At 58.1% G+C, this 13,114-nt stretch overlaps 1 protein-coding gene and 1 long non-coding RNA gene across 2 annotated transcripts; one reads left to right on the top strand and one right to left on the bottom strand.

Annotated features, from left to right (window-relative positions):
- The first annotated feature begins 1,075 nt into the window (after positions 1-1,075).
- CCDC166 (coiled-coil domain containing 166) lies at positions 1,076-2,841 on the top strand. Its single transcript, XM_045049701.1, has 2 exons — positions 1,076-1,809; positions 1,896-2,841. Exons 1-2 carry the CDS (start codon positions 1,369-1,371, stop codon positions 2,727-2,729), a joined length of 1,275 nt encoding a protein of 424 aa, XP_044905636.1. The 5' UTR covers positions 1,076-1,368; the 3' UTR covers positions 2,730-2,841.
- A 2,863-nt stretch (positions 2,842-5,704) lies between these two features.
- Positions 5,705-12,438, bottom strand: LOC111558533. The gene is made up of 2 exons (XR_006592283.1): positions 12,279-12,438; positions 5,705-8,813 (listed from the first exon to the last, which is right to left on the bottom strand). It is a non-coding gene; the product is annotated as an uncharacterized LOC111558533 (long non-coding RNA).
- Between the last annotated feature and the right edge of the window lie 676 nt (positions 12,439-13,114).

Raw genomic sequence — 13,114 nt, 5'->3', positions numbered from 1 at the left:
CCCCGCGCAGCCTCGAGGGTGGCCAGGAAGAGGAGCGCAGGCGTCTGCCCCGGGAGCAGAGGCCCTGGTTGGAAGCGGCAGGTCCTGGAGATAGAACAGACATCCTCACTGGCTCCGTGGAGCCCCCACTGCAGGGTCCCGGGTGCTTTTCCCCCTGATTCTACTTGGTCTTTTCTTACATTCCTGTAAAGTTAGATACCAATTTCCTATTAAAAACACCGTATCTGGGGCGCTTGGGTGGCTCAGTTGGTTAAGCGTCCGACTTCGGCCCAGGTCATGATCTCGCAGTCCGTGATTTCAAGCCCCGTGTCAGGCTCTGTGCCAACAGCTCAGAGCCTGGAGCCTGCCTTGGAGTCTGTGTCTCCTTCTCTCTCCGCCCCTCCCCTGCTCATGCGCTCGCTCTCTCTCTCTCTCTCTCTCTCTCTCTCTCTCTCAAAAATAAGTAAACATTAAACTAAATAAAAAAGAGTGAGTGGGATGAGTTGAACAGGTGCACACGTGTGGGCTTAGGAACCCCACAGAGGAAATCCCAGGGAGAAATACAGTGGACAACGGATGACATCCGAATGGACGCGATCTTCCCGGTAACCCTAACTCCCACCGAGGCCCCCAGGAAGAGGGAAAAGAATCACGAAGTGCTTCGAAAAAAACTAGGATCTCCAGAGAAATGATAAGCTGTGGGGAAGCTCTGTCCCGACAAGATATGGAAGTTTCACACGGGGTGGGGGGTGGGGGGCTTGCCCACGGCTGAAGGTCGGAAACTTGTGGCGCCATTTCCCCATATGGGGGCGCCGGCGGTGAGGGTTCCTGGGCGAAGGGCCCAAGTCTCCCGGCACGCCAACAGTGGGGACTACTTGGGCTGCCGCTAGGTCGGATTCGGAAGCAAGTCCTGCGTCCTCCTCCGGAAGCCAAAATCCTGCCCATCTGAGATCGGACCTCTGCAGGGCGCGCACACGGGCTTGTCACGCACCGACTTCGGGCGAGGGAGTGGCGGGCGGTGGGGGTGGGGAGAAGCCGGAAGGGGGAGCCGGGCCGTTGCCCAAGCGACGGGGTGGGAGTGGGGGGGGGGGGCGACTAAGTTCTGTCTCCACGGAGACCGTGCAGGATGAACGCCAAAGTTACTGAAGGTGGGCACACCCCGACGGACCGACGGCCACGGCCCGGAAAAGGCCCAAGAGTAAAGGTTGGAGACGATGCCCGGACCCCCATGCCCCTGACTCTGCCTCCCCCGATCTCATGTCCCTGAGACGCGTCCCTCCCCGCTAGAATTTTCGGGCGGGCGGGGAGGAGGTGGGAGGGAAGGGCTAAGCTGGAGCAGCGGCCTGGGGGCCGTGCTCTCACGCGTGCCCGTGCCCCAGGCCCCAGCCCATGGCTCCCAAGAAGAAGCTCGGGACCAGCGCGGGGCGCCGGCCGGGCGCGGCGGGAGACGGGGCCGAGCCGCCGCTGTCGGAGCGCGCGCAGTACCTGCAGCGCGAGTACACGCTGCTCTCGGAGCAGCTGGACGCCTGCGAGGCGCGCGTGGACCAGGTGCTGCAGGAGAACGCCTTCCTGGACCGCGAGGCGCTGCGCTTGCGCGAGGAGAACCGGCTCTACGCCAGCTACATGAGCGCGCGCGCGCAGCGCTGCGCCCACGCCGTCGTCCGGCTGGAAGAGCAGAACCGCGTGGACCTGACCCAGATCCACCGGCAGCGGGCGGAGCTGGAGGCCCTCTACCGCGGGCGCGAGAACGGAGTGCGCGCGCAGCTGCTGGAGATGGAGGCGCGCGCGGCGCGGATGGCGCGGCAGGTGCAGGAGCTGCAGCCCTACAAGGCCAGTGCGCGCGCGCCCGCGGACGTGCCCGGCGGGAGGGGTGGGGGCGCGCGGCGCCCGGGCGCTGACCCGCGCCCCCGCCGCAGGAGCTGCAGCTGGAGCAGTTGGCCCGGATCCGGGCGCTGGAGCGCGAGCTGCTGCACATGCGCGTGGATCACACGCAGCTGCTTCACCGTGTGAAAAGGCGCTTCCTGGAGGACAAGGCGGCCTTCGAGCGCGAGGCGCGTCAGCGCGTGCAGTCCTTGGGGCGGCGCGCGGAGCGAGAGGCGGCGCGCGCGCTCGTCGCGCATACGCAGGCCATCAAGGCTGACAACGCGCGCCTGCGGCAGGAGCTGCTGCGGCTGCTTCGCTGGGCCCAGCTGCTGCATGACACGCGGCGCCAGCTGCTGGAGCAGCGTGAACAGCTGCGGCGCGAGCACGAGGACACTTGGGACCTGGCGCGTGTGCATGGCTGGCTGCGCCGGGGCCCAGGGGGCCCGCCGCTCTGGCGGCCGCCGCCGCCGCCGCCGCCACCGCCACCGCCACCAGCGCGGCCCGCCTCGCATCAGGGGTCCTTGGCCGCCTCCACAGCCCCATCGCGCGGGGCCTCCCAGACCCCGACATGGCTCCCGCGGGTGGGCTCCAGGGCCCCATCACAGGCCCCTTCGAAGGAGGGTTCAGGGGCTTCATTCCAGGCCCCGTTGCGCGCGGGCTCCCACTTCCTGTCCTCGACCCCGTCCCACCCCGGCTCTCGGGTCGCGTCCTCGACCCCATCACGCCCGGGCTCCCGGGTCCCATCCTCGGTCCCGTCGCGCCCAGGCTCCTGGGTCTCTTCGCGGGCCTCGTTATACGGGGCCTCAGAGAATACCGCCCCCTCTGCCAAGTCTGTCCCGGGGCCAGGCTCTTCCCGTCCCCCAGACGCAGGAGACCGTGGACACTGACGCTGCAGGGGAAGCCGCCCCAAGGGGAGCCGGAATCTGCTGGGGGGCGTGGAGGGCGCGCGGTGCTCGGGTGTTTGGTGAATGCAATGTTAATAAAGGTGTGACCCGCTCACCGGGCTCTGGCACGGCCTGCTTTCCCGCTGCAGCGTGTCCGGCGGCACGGGGGCCGCTCGTTCCGGCTTCCAAGCCCCAGAGTAGCCTGATGCGCCCCTCGCCCTGTATGTCAGCGGGGATTCGGCATCCCTCTAGTCCGCAGCTGCTCCGCAAGGACAGAGAAGTCGGCCGCACCAGTATCCTCCCACCAGGGCTGACGGAGACGGAGGTCGCCGGCGCGGACAAAAGGCGTTAAGAGCAGGAAAGGAGTCGCACCAGCCAGGAGGGCCAGCGTGGGGTGCGCTGTGGTCAGGTGGGCCCGCCTGTGAGGGGGAGGGGTGTCTCCAGCGCCACCGGGACCATAGGGGGTTTATGTTGAACCTGTTGGAGGTTTGGGGGTAATTTTTAATTTGAACGTGATTTCCAACTTGGAGAAAAGCTGCAGAGCACAGAGAACTCCCGGGTCACCATTACTCACCAGCAGTCCGCTTCCAGTCCCTGCAGCCGAGTTTGCATTTTCCCCTAAACCACTTGACATCAGGCTCAAGATGCTGTGTCCCTTCACTTTTAAGTCCTTTCGTGTTCCCGAGCACAGGATGTTCTGCTACCCCAGAACAATGATCCAAACCCGGAAACTTAGTACAGAGAAAACAGTATTAGCTGAGCCACAGACCCCACTGAAATGGTCTCAGTTGTCCCCACGGTGTCCTTTGCAGCCACCCCCTCTGCCAGGGCCCCATACCGCATTTAGTTGTCAGTCTCAACGTGCAGGGGCTGGTTATTAAGACGTCCCACAGTTGTGGTTTGTATTCATCCGCAGCCGTGTTTTGGGGGGGGGGGTTGTCCAGCAGCTCTTGGGAGAGCCCAAGCCCTGCACACCCTCAGTACTGGCCCAAGGGCTAGGGGCTTCATCCTGAGCACCGAGGGAAGGTTCTTGAAATTTCTGGGTCTTTGGTTGCACATTGCTGCCCAGTGTTGGAGAGGCCCAAACAGGAGGCGGCTGTGGCTAGGGTGGCTGGTGCACTTCTGGCAGGAGGGTGCAGACACGGTGGGGCCTTTGGGGCACTGCAGAGCAGCCCCCCACGGTGGCCCACGGACCACGGGTCCAAACAGCAGCCCCTGATTGCCTTGTTAACCTTAAAAATTAAAAGGCCAGGTATTTTACCAGCAGAAATAGGTTTGTTCGGGAATAGCAGAGAATTGCAATCCAACACACGCAGGGGAGGGCTAGACCACAGGTGCGGCCTCAGAACAAAGGAGCTGAACACTCTTTTATAGAGGAAAGGGGGAGCTGGGCGGTGCTGTCGTAAACAAAACGTCCTTTGGAGTAAACGGAGCTGAAAGCGTAGTGGCTGCGCTTTGGCTGAGCCCCCGGCAGGGCGGCCCCTGGTGGGCTGGGAAGTAGTGACCGGCCAGGTCCCACTTGGGTCTGCAATTGACAAGATGGTGGGGCAGCGGGAGCTCCCCCTGCTGGCCTCCCGGCTCCATTCGGCTCCGTTCGAAACGAGGTTTCCCTTTGTGAATTTTCACAGCCCGCATGGGAGGGCCCTAGGGATGGAGAGGGCGGGTGGAAGCAGGCTGGACCTGGGCCCGGTGGAGGCAGGAGTTCAGATCACAGGTTTTAAAACGGAGTTCTCAGTCGTCGCGGGCAGTGCACGATGAGGGTGAACCACTCGGAGGAAGCGGGCGGAAACCCCGTCCTCGCCCAGCTGTATGCTTTGGCCAGCTCTCCCACCCCCACCCCCCACCCCCGCCATGAAACTTTAAATGTTCTGGACCTGGGTGGGCAGTGCTCTTGGGCCCCTCCCAGCAGTAAACACACCCTTGGAAGAGTACAACATTTCTGTTTAAAAGGAACTAGGGCTCCTTTGAGATTTGGGGAAGGAGGTAATACAAAATGAGTTTAGGATTTCCTGTGCCACAAAGCAAGGCTGCTCCCAGAGAGACACCTGCCAGAGGGACAGGGTGACAAAAGTGAAAGGCTCTGAATGGCCAACAAGTCAACAATTTCAACATCAAAAAGAATAATGGCTGCACTGAATAGAAACATATCAAATATAATAAAATGCATGAGCTTAAAACAGTATTAACACCCATTCCATGGGTCATCTTGAAGGTTGCTAGTACAATAACCCATTATTCTAAAAATACATCCATTCTGCCTTTCCCCTATGAACTGTATTTCAGGATAAATTGGTGGAGGGAAGTTATGTATCGAATTCCATCTAATAAATGCAGAAGAAATAATCGGCAATATCATAATGGTAGTGAAAGCCAATTGGTAGAAGACTAATGAAAATAATGGAGGGTTCAGCTGACCCTCTGAACTTTCACCATGAGTGACCCAAACTTTGCTAAGAGATATCAAGTGCCTCCTGGTGTGAAGCCATTGAATCCTGCACAATGCAACACAGAGCACTCTTGATGAGAAACAAACTGATCTGATCAAGTTTCTGGATGTGACTACTAATGCATACAAAATACAGGGGAAACAGGAACATATTAAAAGAGAGAGTAGGGATGTAGTCATCCAAACCCCCGTAGGGCAAATGACTGCTTTTTCCCAAGAAATAAGTGGGAAGTAATTCTTTTTTTAAAGAGGAAGGGGACATTGATATGGATTAGCAGACTTAAGACACATTTCCACTAAATGCAACATATAGACCTTGTTCAAACCCCTATTCTAGTTTGAAGTGTTACATCAAGATAGAGTTTCTGGGCAATTATGAAGCTAACAAGCAGTGGCACGCCCCACACTTCCTCGTCCTGGGCATTCCTTCTGGCAACTGACGTTCCAATGTCTCTTCTGCCCAGACACCCCGTCCTCAAGACCCTCTAGCCCACTGATTTCCGTGAAATAATGAGCCACATCAGAGTAGGCATTTGTCCATTTCTCTTTGCAGTTCTATCATTTTTATTTTATGTATTTTTGAAGCAATTATTAATTGCGTACAAGTTTAGATCACTAGCTCTTCCCTGTAAACGGAACCTTTTATCAGCCTGCCTTCCTTGCTGTGTTCTTCCTTGCCTCTGCCTACAGCCTGTCTGTTATTGATGTGGCTGCTTCAGCTAGCAGAAAGTCGTTCTTTGTGACTAAAGATCCAAACATTAAAAAAAAAGTAAACACACATTTGTTAGAATGGCTAAAATCCAAAACACTAACACCACCACATGCAGGTGAGGGTATAAAGCAGCAGCAACACTCACTCGTGGCTGGAGGGGACACAAAATGTGGCAGCCACTTTGGAAGACCAGTTTGGCGGTTTCTTACAAACTAAACACTCTTACCACCTGATCCTGGAATCACGTTCCTTGGTATTTACCTAAAGAGTTGAAAACTTGTGTCCACACGACAACCTGCACACGGGTGTTCACAGCAGCTTCATTCAGAGCCCCCAAACCCTGGAACAGCCGAGGTGTCCGTCAGCAGGTGAACGGACAACCTGTGGTCCATCCAGACAACGGGATGTGGGTCGGCACTAAGTAGGAACGGGCTGTCGAGCCGTGAAAAGACCTGGAGGGGCCCTAGATGCATATTACGAGGTAAAAGAAGCCAGTCCGAAAAGGCTACGCACGGTACGATTCCAAGTCTGTGACATTCTGGAAAAGGCAAAACCGTGGAGACGGTAAAAGACGAGTGGGGGCCAGGGGTCGGGGGGATGGGAGGGACAGTCAGCACAGAGGGTTCAGGGCGGTGAAGCTACTCCGTGTGACACTCTCAGTATCGGGCACACGGATTACACGTCTGTCCAAACCCGCAGAATGTGCGGGCCTAGAGTGAGCCCTGAGGTTAACTATGGAACGTATCAGTATTGGCTCATCAGTTATAACAAGTAAACCACACTAATGCAAGATGTTAGTAACAGGAGGAACTGGGGGTAGGGGGATATGGGAACTACTTTCTGATCAGTTTTTCAGCAAACCTAAAAATGCTCTAAAAATAGGAAATCCATTAACTCTTTTCAAAAAGCAAAAACAAAGTAGTGCAAGCATTCCATAATCTTGAAGATTAGGAAGCATTTTTCGACAAGAAAGAAAACCTCAAGGCATAAAGTATCGCCACGCAAAGATATGAAACATTAACGTGAAAGACGTTATGCTGAGACACACCATCGATTAGGAGACAGCAACGTTTACAACAAGTAAAGTAGAAAAAGAATAACTTTACAAAGAGCTGAAAGAAAAGGGCCGACCACTCACCAGAATAAGGAAGGAACACCCCGGCACCGGCTAGGTGTCAGGGAGCAGGTGACATTGAAGCCCAAAGGACAAAAGTCCTCATCCCGGATGGGGAGGGCGGCCATGGCCGCTGGGCCAGAGATTGCGGTGGATCTAAACTTTGGATCTACTAGATTACAGCAGGCCTACTCTGAGCCGGCAGTATTCTGGGACCCTATTCTGCATGGAGGGTGTGGATTGAACTGTGTCCCCCAAAGTCCTAGCTTCGGGATGTGAGCTGATTTGGAAATAGGGCTCTGGCAGATGCAGTCCCCCGGATAAGGTGGCCCTAACCCAACAGCATTGGTGTCCTTATAAGAAGATGGCCACGTGAAGACACAGACACGCAGGGAAACACCCATGACAACGAAGGCAGAGACCGGAGCCGTGCGTCCATGAGCCAAGGAACACCAGAGGCAGGTTGAGGCAGGGAGGACCCACCCCTCGAGGTTTCTGAGGCAGCGTGGCCCTGCCGATGCCTCGACCTCGGGCTTGTGACTGCAGAACGGAGACAACACGTTCTGTTGTTTCAGCCGCCCCAGGAAACTGACACGACCCACGTGCATACAGGAGGCTCCCAGGAGATGTCCTCCAGCAGGACGCGTGTTCTGGAACCCCATGAAGCTGTTCAAAGAATGGGGACAAGGAGGGCTGTTCAAAGAATGGGGACAAAACCATGGAGAAGGACATGGGCCGCATGAGTCCACCACCGCGAGGAAAACAAACCAAGATCATGTGTTACTTACCTGGCACGGGACGAGCGCTAGGGTCAGGCTGAACCGCTAACCAAATAGCCGTTGGGCCGGGGCCGGGTGGGGGGGGGGGGGGGCTCTGGCTTTTTGTCCGGTTCCCACAGAGATACTTTATCGGGTGAGGCTGATGTTGAACTGTAACTTGGAATAAACTTCACTAAAGCAACATGCACTTGGCTCTCTTTTCTAGACAAAAGTTGCCCGATTTGTTGGTCGAGGGACCCAGAAGCTCACTCCACCTCCCCGACGGGTGAACGTCTGCACCTTCACATCGGACAGTCAGATCCCAGGGGCCTCCGGCTGAAGGCATTTCCAAGTGTCACAAAGGACAGGGATGGAGGAGACACAACACACCAGCCTGGGCCTTCTGGGACCCAAATGGGGGGTCTGGGGTGCTAGGCTCTGCGGGCCCGCTGCCCAAGGGGGTCAAGGACAGAATCACGTGCAGAGGGAAGCCTGTGCTCCACATGGACAACCTACACGCGGCTCTGAATGTGGCCCCCACGGAGAGGGAAGGCCAGGTCACCGGCATGGCTCACCCGCCAGCCCCCAGTGGCACACTATCCTGCCCGAGTGGACTCGTGTCCTCTGCCCTAGACGAGCGCAGGCAGAAGGGGCGGTGTGGTGGGGGAGGGGCATGTTGCTGGCCAGGCTCACCTTACGGGCCACCTGCCTCCAGAACCCCGTCACTCTGGACGGTGATCATCGAAAACCGACCTCTGTGCTCCGGAGCCAAAATACAACCCGAACAACAGACTTTGGGGACAAAGAGGAATGACAGTTTTGTGACTTTGCTGCAACAGGCCGATGCCTTCGAACCCGCACACCTGCCCGGCGTAGGTGGCTGAGGGGTCTTACACGTTTCCACGGGCCTCTGGTAGGCCCCGCCAGCTGCCTCCGTCCTGTCTTCAAGGTGGTCGTGACCGGTGCTGGGTCCGTGGTGGGGTCTCCCTACCAAGTATCAATGCCAAGTTCCTGGAACACAGGGTTCCACGGGAAAACAAGTGAAGAGTGGGGGAGGCTTCAGGAAAAAGAAGAGAAACATTTGTTCACTTTACTATAAATGTTTATTTTGAGACAAAGAGGCAGAGAGGGAGAGAGAGAATCCGAAGCAGGCTCCGCACTGTCAGCGCACAGCCCCAGGAGGGGCACGATCCCACAAACTGCGAGATCATGACCCGAGCTGAAATCCAGAGCCGGACGCTCAACTGACTGAGCCCCCCAGGTGCCCCCCAAATTTGTTCAGTTTAAGCACTCCTGTGTCCGTCTGGACTTGCGCCCCTTTACCGTTAGCGGTGCCGGTGACGGGATATTGACATGCAGACCTCACGGTGCTTTTCCGTTGCTTCACCGCCACGGTTCCCTCCCCAAGCTGTGCTGAAGGGTGGTTTGCTCGGGAAGTCACGCACGGATATGCACAGGAGCACCAGCCTCCTGAGCCCCCGACGTGCCCGTTACTGCTCCCTCAAGGGCCTCTCCAGCCACAGCCCCAAAGCGGAGCCCAGACGACAGACTGGGACTCGCCCCACAGCTGCGGCCTCGGCAGCCGGCACAGGTGAGCGAGGGGCCACTGGGAGCCTGACGCTCCCACCGTCCCACTGCCACGAAGCGCCAAGGTGGCCCACTGGGATCGGTCCATAGCTGTCATCAGAGGGAATGTAGCTAATCACATAATTCTGCATTGTTCATATTTAATTCCACACCATCGCATCATGAAGTGAAAGACCAAAAACCAGAAACCGGTGACCCCGACACACAGCCAGCCGGTTTCTGCAGGATACGGCTCAGGTCCGTAGCACGCCTGCCTTAGCGCTTACTGCCCAAAGATGGGGAACGGGCCGGTAGAACCTGCACTTGGATGTCCCGCGAAGGCCCTTACAGCTCCACAGGTCGGGGGCAAGAAACCAGGCACTCCCCTGCCCGACTGCGCTGAACTGGAAAAGAAATACAAACGCTGCTACAAACGTTTGGATTCTATGAATGAGAGACACCCACGCACTCCGCTGGGCGGATTTCCATTCATTCTGGGGGCCTCAGGACCCAGGCCCTATGCTTCAGTAGCCATGCTGCGCCTGTCCTGCAGGAGCAAGGCCTTCCCCAGCTGGTCTGCGGGCCAGGACTGACCCAGGGAAGATTCTGCTATGGAATGAGTTGTCCCCCCCCCCCCCCGCCAAATTCCTACACTGAAGCCCTAACCCCAATGGGATGGTACTTGGAGGTGGCGCTTTGGGGGTGATTAGATTAGACGAGGTCATGAGGGTAGGGTCCCCCCAACAGGCTAAATGCCCTCATAAGATCAGACACCAGAGCTCCCCCCACCCCCTGAGCCCACAGCGGGGAGGCGGCCGTCTGCCTGCCAGGAAGGGGGCCTCCCCCGCACCCGACCGGGCCGACGCCCCGCTCTCAGACTCCCAGCCTCCAGAGCCGCGAGAAACAAACGTGTGGCTTACAGCACCCGGTCTGTGGTGCTGTGTTCGGGCCGCTGACCGAGCCGAATGGCCCAGCACTGTCACTTAAGGCCTTAACGGCTGTTTTCAATCATCTTCAGTACATAATAATGAACTGAAAATATAAACATCCGGTAAAATAAGAAAAAAAGAAGAAACTTTTCAGACACAACTAGTTTCAACAGCTCATTCCGCCAGTATGGTTTTGTCCGTCTTCTTTTTATTAGAATTTTAAAGCAAATCCCCGACACCTTGTCATTTCACCCACAAATAGGTCAACATGCAAATGCGTCCCTAATACGGATTTTTTTTTTTTTTACACGTAGGCTCCACACCCAGCATGGAGCCCAATGTGGGGTTTGAACTCACGACCTGAGATCAAGACTTGGAGGTTTACCCGCCGGAGCCACCCAGGCGCCTGCCCACACAGGCCTCTCTGACCACCTGCCAGCGTCTGGCCACATAACACTGGGAACAAACGTGCCCAAAGCGCACACAGTGTGACTGTAGACGAGTGAAGGCACGACGTGGTGCCCATGAGTGAGTTCAGTTGGGGGGGGTGCGTGGCACGACGGCACCGTCAGCACGGGGTTCTAAGACACGATGGGGACGCGTGGCCGGCGTGGGCACCAGATGGGATGCCCTGTCCTCACGCGGAGACAGGACCAGGACAGCCCGAACCCGCGCCCTGCACATGTGAATGTTCTCACGCACCTTCCCACAGACAGGGACCCGTCACTGCCTTCTCCCAAAGCAGGGGTGGGGCAGCCTGTCACTCTCCACTATTCTTCCTCTAGAACTTGTCTGTTGCTCACTGGATTTGGGACTCAGCCACAGCCTCCCCTAAACCGTGCAGCCAGGGTCTGCTCAGTGCCAGCCTCTGCCCCCAGCTCTGTTGAGAGCCATCCTCCTCGGAGTCACCGAGTTTCCTGCTGCCGTGCGCACCTGTGTCTTTGCCAAGTCAAGGACAGAGCCCCAAGATGCAGGAGAGGCCAGTCCCAGAGATGCCCTGAGAAAAGACAAACCACCTGGAGGAAAATGCCTAGTTACCCATCAGGGATGAAAGGAAGAGATCTCACTATAGACCGTACAGACATTAACAGTATCATAAAGAGCCACGAGGAGTAAAAGATGCCAACAAGTTCCCTTAAAAACACAACATTTGGGGTGCCTGGGTGGCTCAATCGATTAAGCCTCCAACTTCAGCTCAGGCCATGATCTTGTGGTCTGTGAGTCTGAGCCCCACGTCCGACTCTGTGCTGACAGCTCAGAGCCTGGAGCCTGCTTCGGATTCTGTGTCTCCCTCTCTCTGCCCGTCCGTCCCCTGTTCGCACTCTGTCTCTCTCAAAAATAAATAAACAAAGAAAATTTTTAATTTTCTGCCTATCAAAACTCAGTTCAATGAAAAAGCAAGTCGCAGCCTGGGAGAAAATAGTCTCAATACACGTATCTTAGCAAAGGCTCCTATCCAGAACTAGAAATCCTACACATGAGTAACAGAAATAAAAAGAAAGCTTAAAATGAGCAAAATATTTGAAGGTTTCACTAAAAGACCCACGACGGTCTCTAAACGCCCGACACAGAGCATCAAGCCCGCGTCCCCAAGAGCTTAGAGGAGACACTGAGCTCCCCCCCCCCCCCGGGGCTTAATGACCATCCCGGCGAAGTACTGAGCGCAGCCCCACCAACAGGGCGCCAGGGCGCGCCACCACCGGTGAGACCCCGTGAGCTGAAAACAGAGGGGAAGGGGATGCACCGGACGAACGACGGCCGGAACCGCATCCAAGGCCCCCCGCACCGCAGCCGTCCAGGCCGCGGCGTGGCGAGGAGCGCGGAGAGGGAGGAGCCCCGGAGAGCACCGAGAGAAGTTCCATTTTGGAAAGGTCCCTCGGGGTGGACAACTCGGAGGGCAGCGGGTCGGGTGGGGAAGACGGTGAGGCGCAGGCCGCCGATCCCGAGGGCGGGAACCGGGCGCGCCAGCCGCAAGGACACTAGGCGTCTGCGGTGGCGGAGCGCGGGCGGAAGGAAAGGGCTCCCACCTGGGGACAGCCACCTTCCCGGTGGGGCCGCCGGCGAGGAGCAGAGAGATGGGCGTGGAGAGCCGGGGACTTGGGACACTGCGCCCTCGGCGCGACAGTCGCGGTCCCGGCGGAGCCGTTCGGGCACGCCCTCTGTCCACGCCCCGCCCCGCCGAGGCCACCGCCCACTTCCCCAGCGGAAGTGCTCCTCCCGCCGCCGGAAGCGGCGCTCCCGCCCTGCCCGGAAGCGCGTCTCGGTGGTGCGCGCGGGCGGCCAGGCGGGCGAGGTGGCCGCTCAGTCGGCCGCAGCGACCGTCCCCCGGGCCCCCTCCCCGTCCCCCAGCTGTCCCCACCCCCCGGCGGAGCCCCTCCACCTTCCAGCCTCGTTCCCCGCCGCAGCCCTCCGCCGCGTCTCTACAGTGGCTGGCGCTCCGGCGTCTCCGGCCCCTTCGCCAGGTGTGCGTGGCGCTGCGTGGACCCGCGACTAATACAGCCATGGCGCCGCTTCTCGAAGCTTTCAGTACCGGGCGCCCCCCCCCCCCAACTCTCATGTCCAGCCGCTCAGGCCGCGTCCTTCCCCCTGGGTCCTGCGGTGTCCATCAGTCACCCACTGGAGCCCGGGGCCCGTCTCCAGAGCCCGCAGTCCCTCTGGGACCCTCGTGGTGGGCAGGTGGCCGCCTCCCTTGGGGCCACCTGGACGCCCGCTCCGCCGCCCACCGCGCCCTGCGGTGCGCGCTCCCAACCCGCCCGCCAGTTATGCCTTCTTATTTTTAACTGAAACACACGTAACTTAGAATTGACCGTCTTAACTAGTTTTGACTGCATAGTGCACTAGTATTCGGTACGTCACAGTGTTT

The sequence above is a fragment of the Felis catus genome, chromosome F2 (genome assembly GCF_018350175.1).
Source record: "Felis catus isolate Fca126 chromosome F2, F.catus_Fca126_mat1.0, whole genome shotgun sequence".
Lineage (NCBI taxonomy): Eukaryota > Metazoa > Chordata > Mammalia > Carnivora > Felidae > Felis > Felis catus.
Note: the sequence above shows the minus strand (reverse complement) of the source record. Positions and strands in the feature narration are given on the sequence as shown.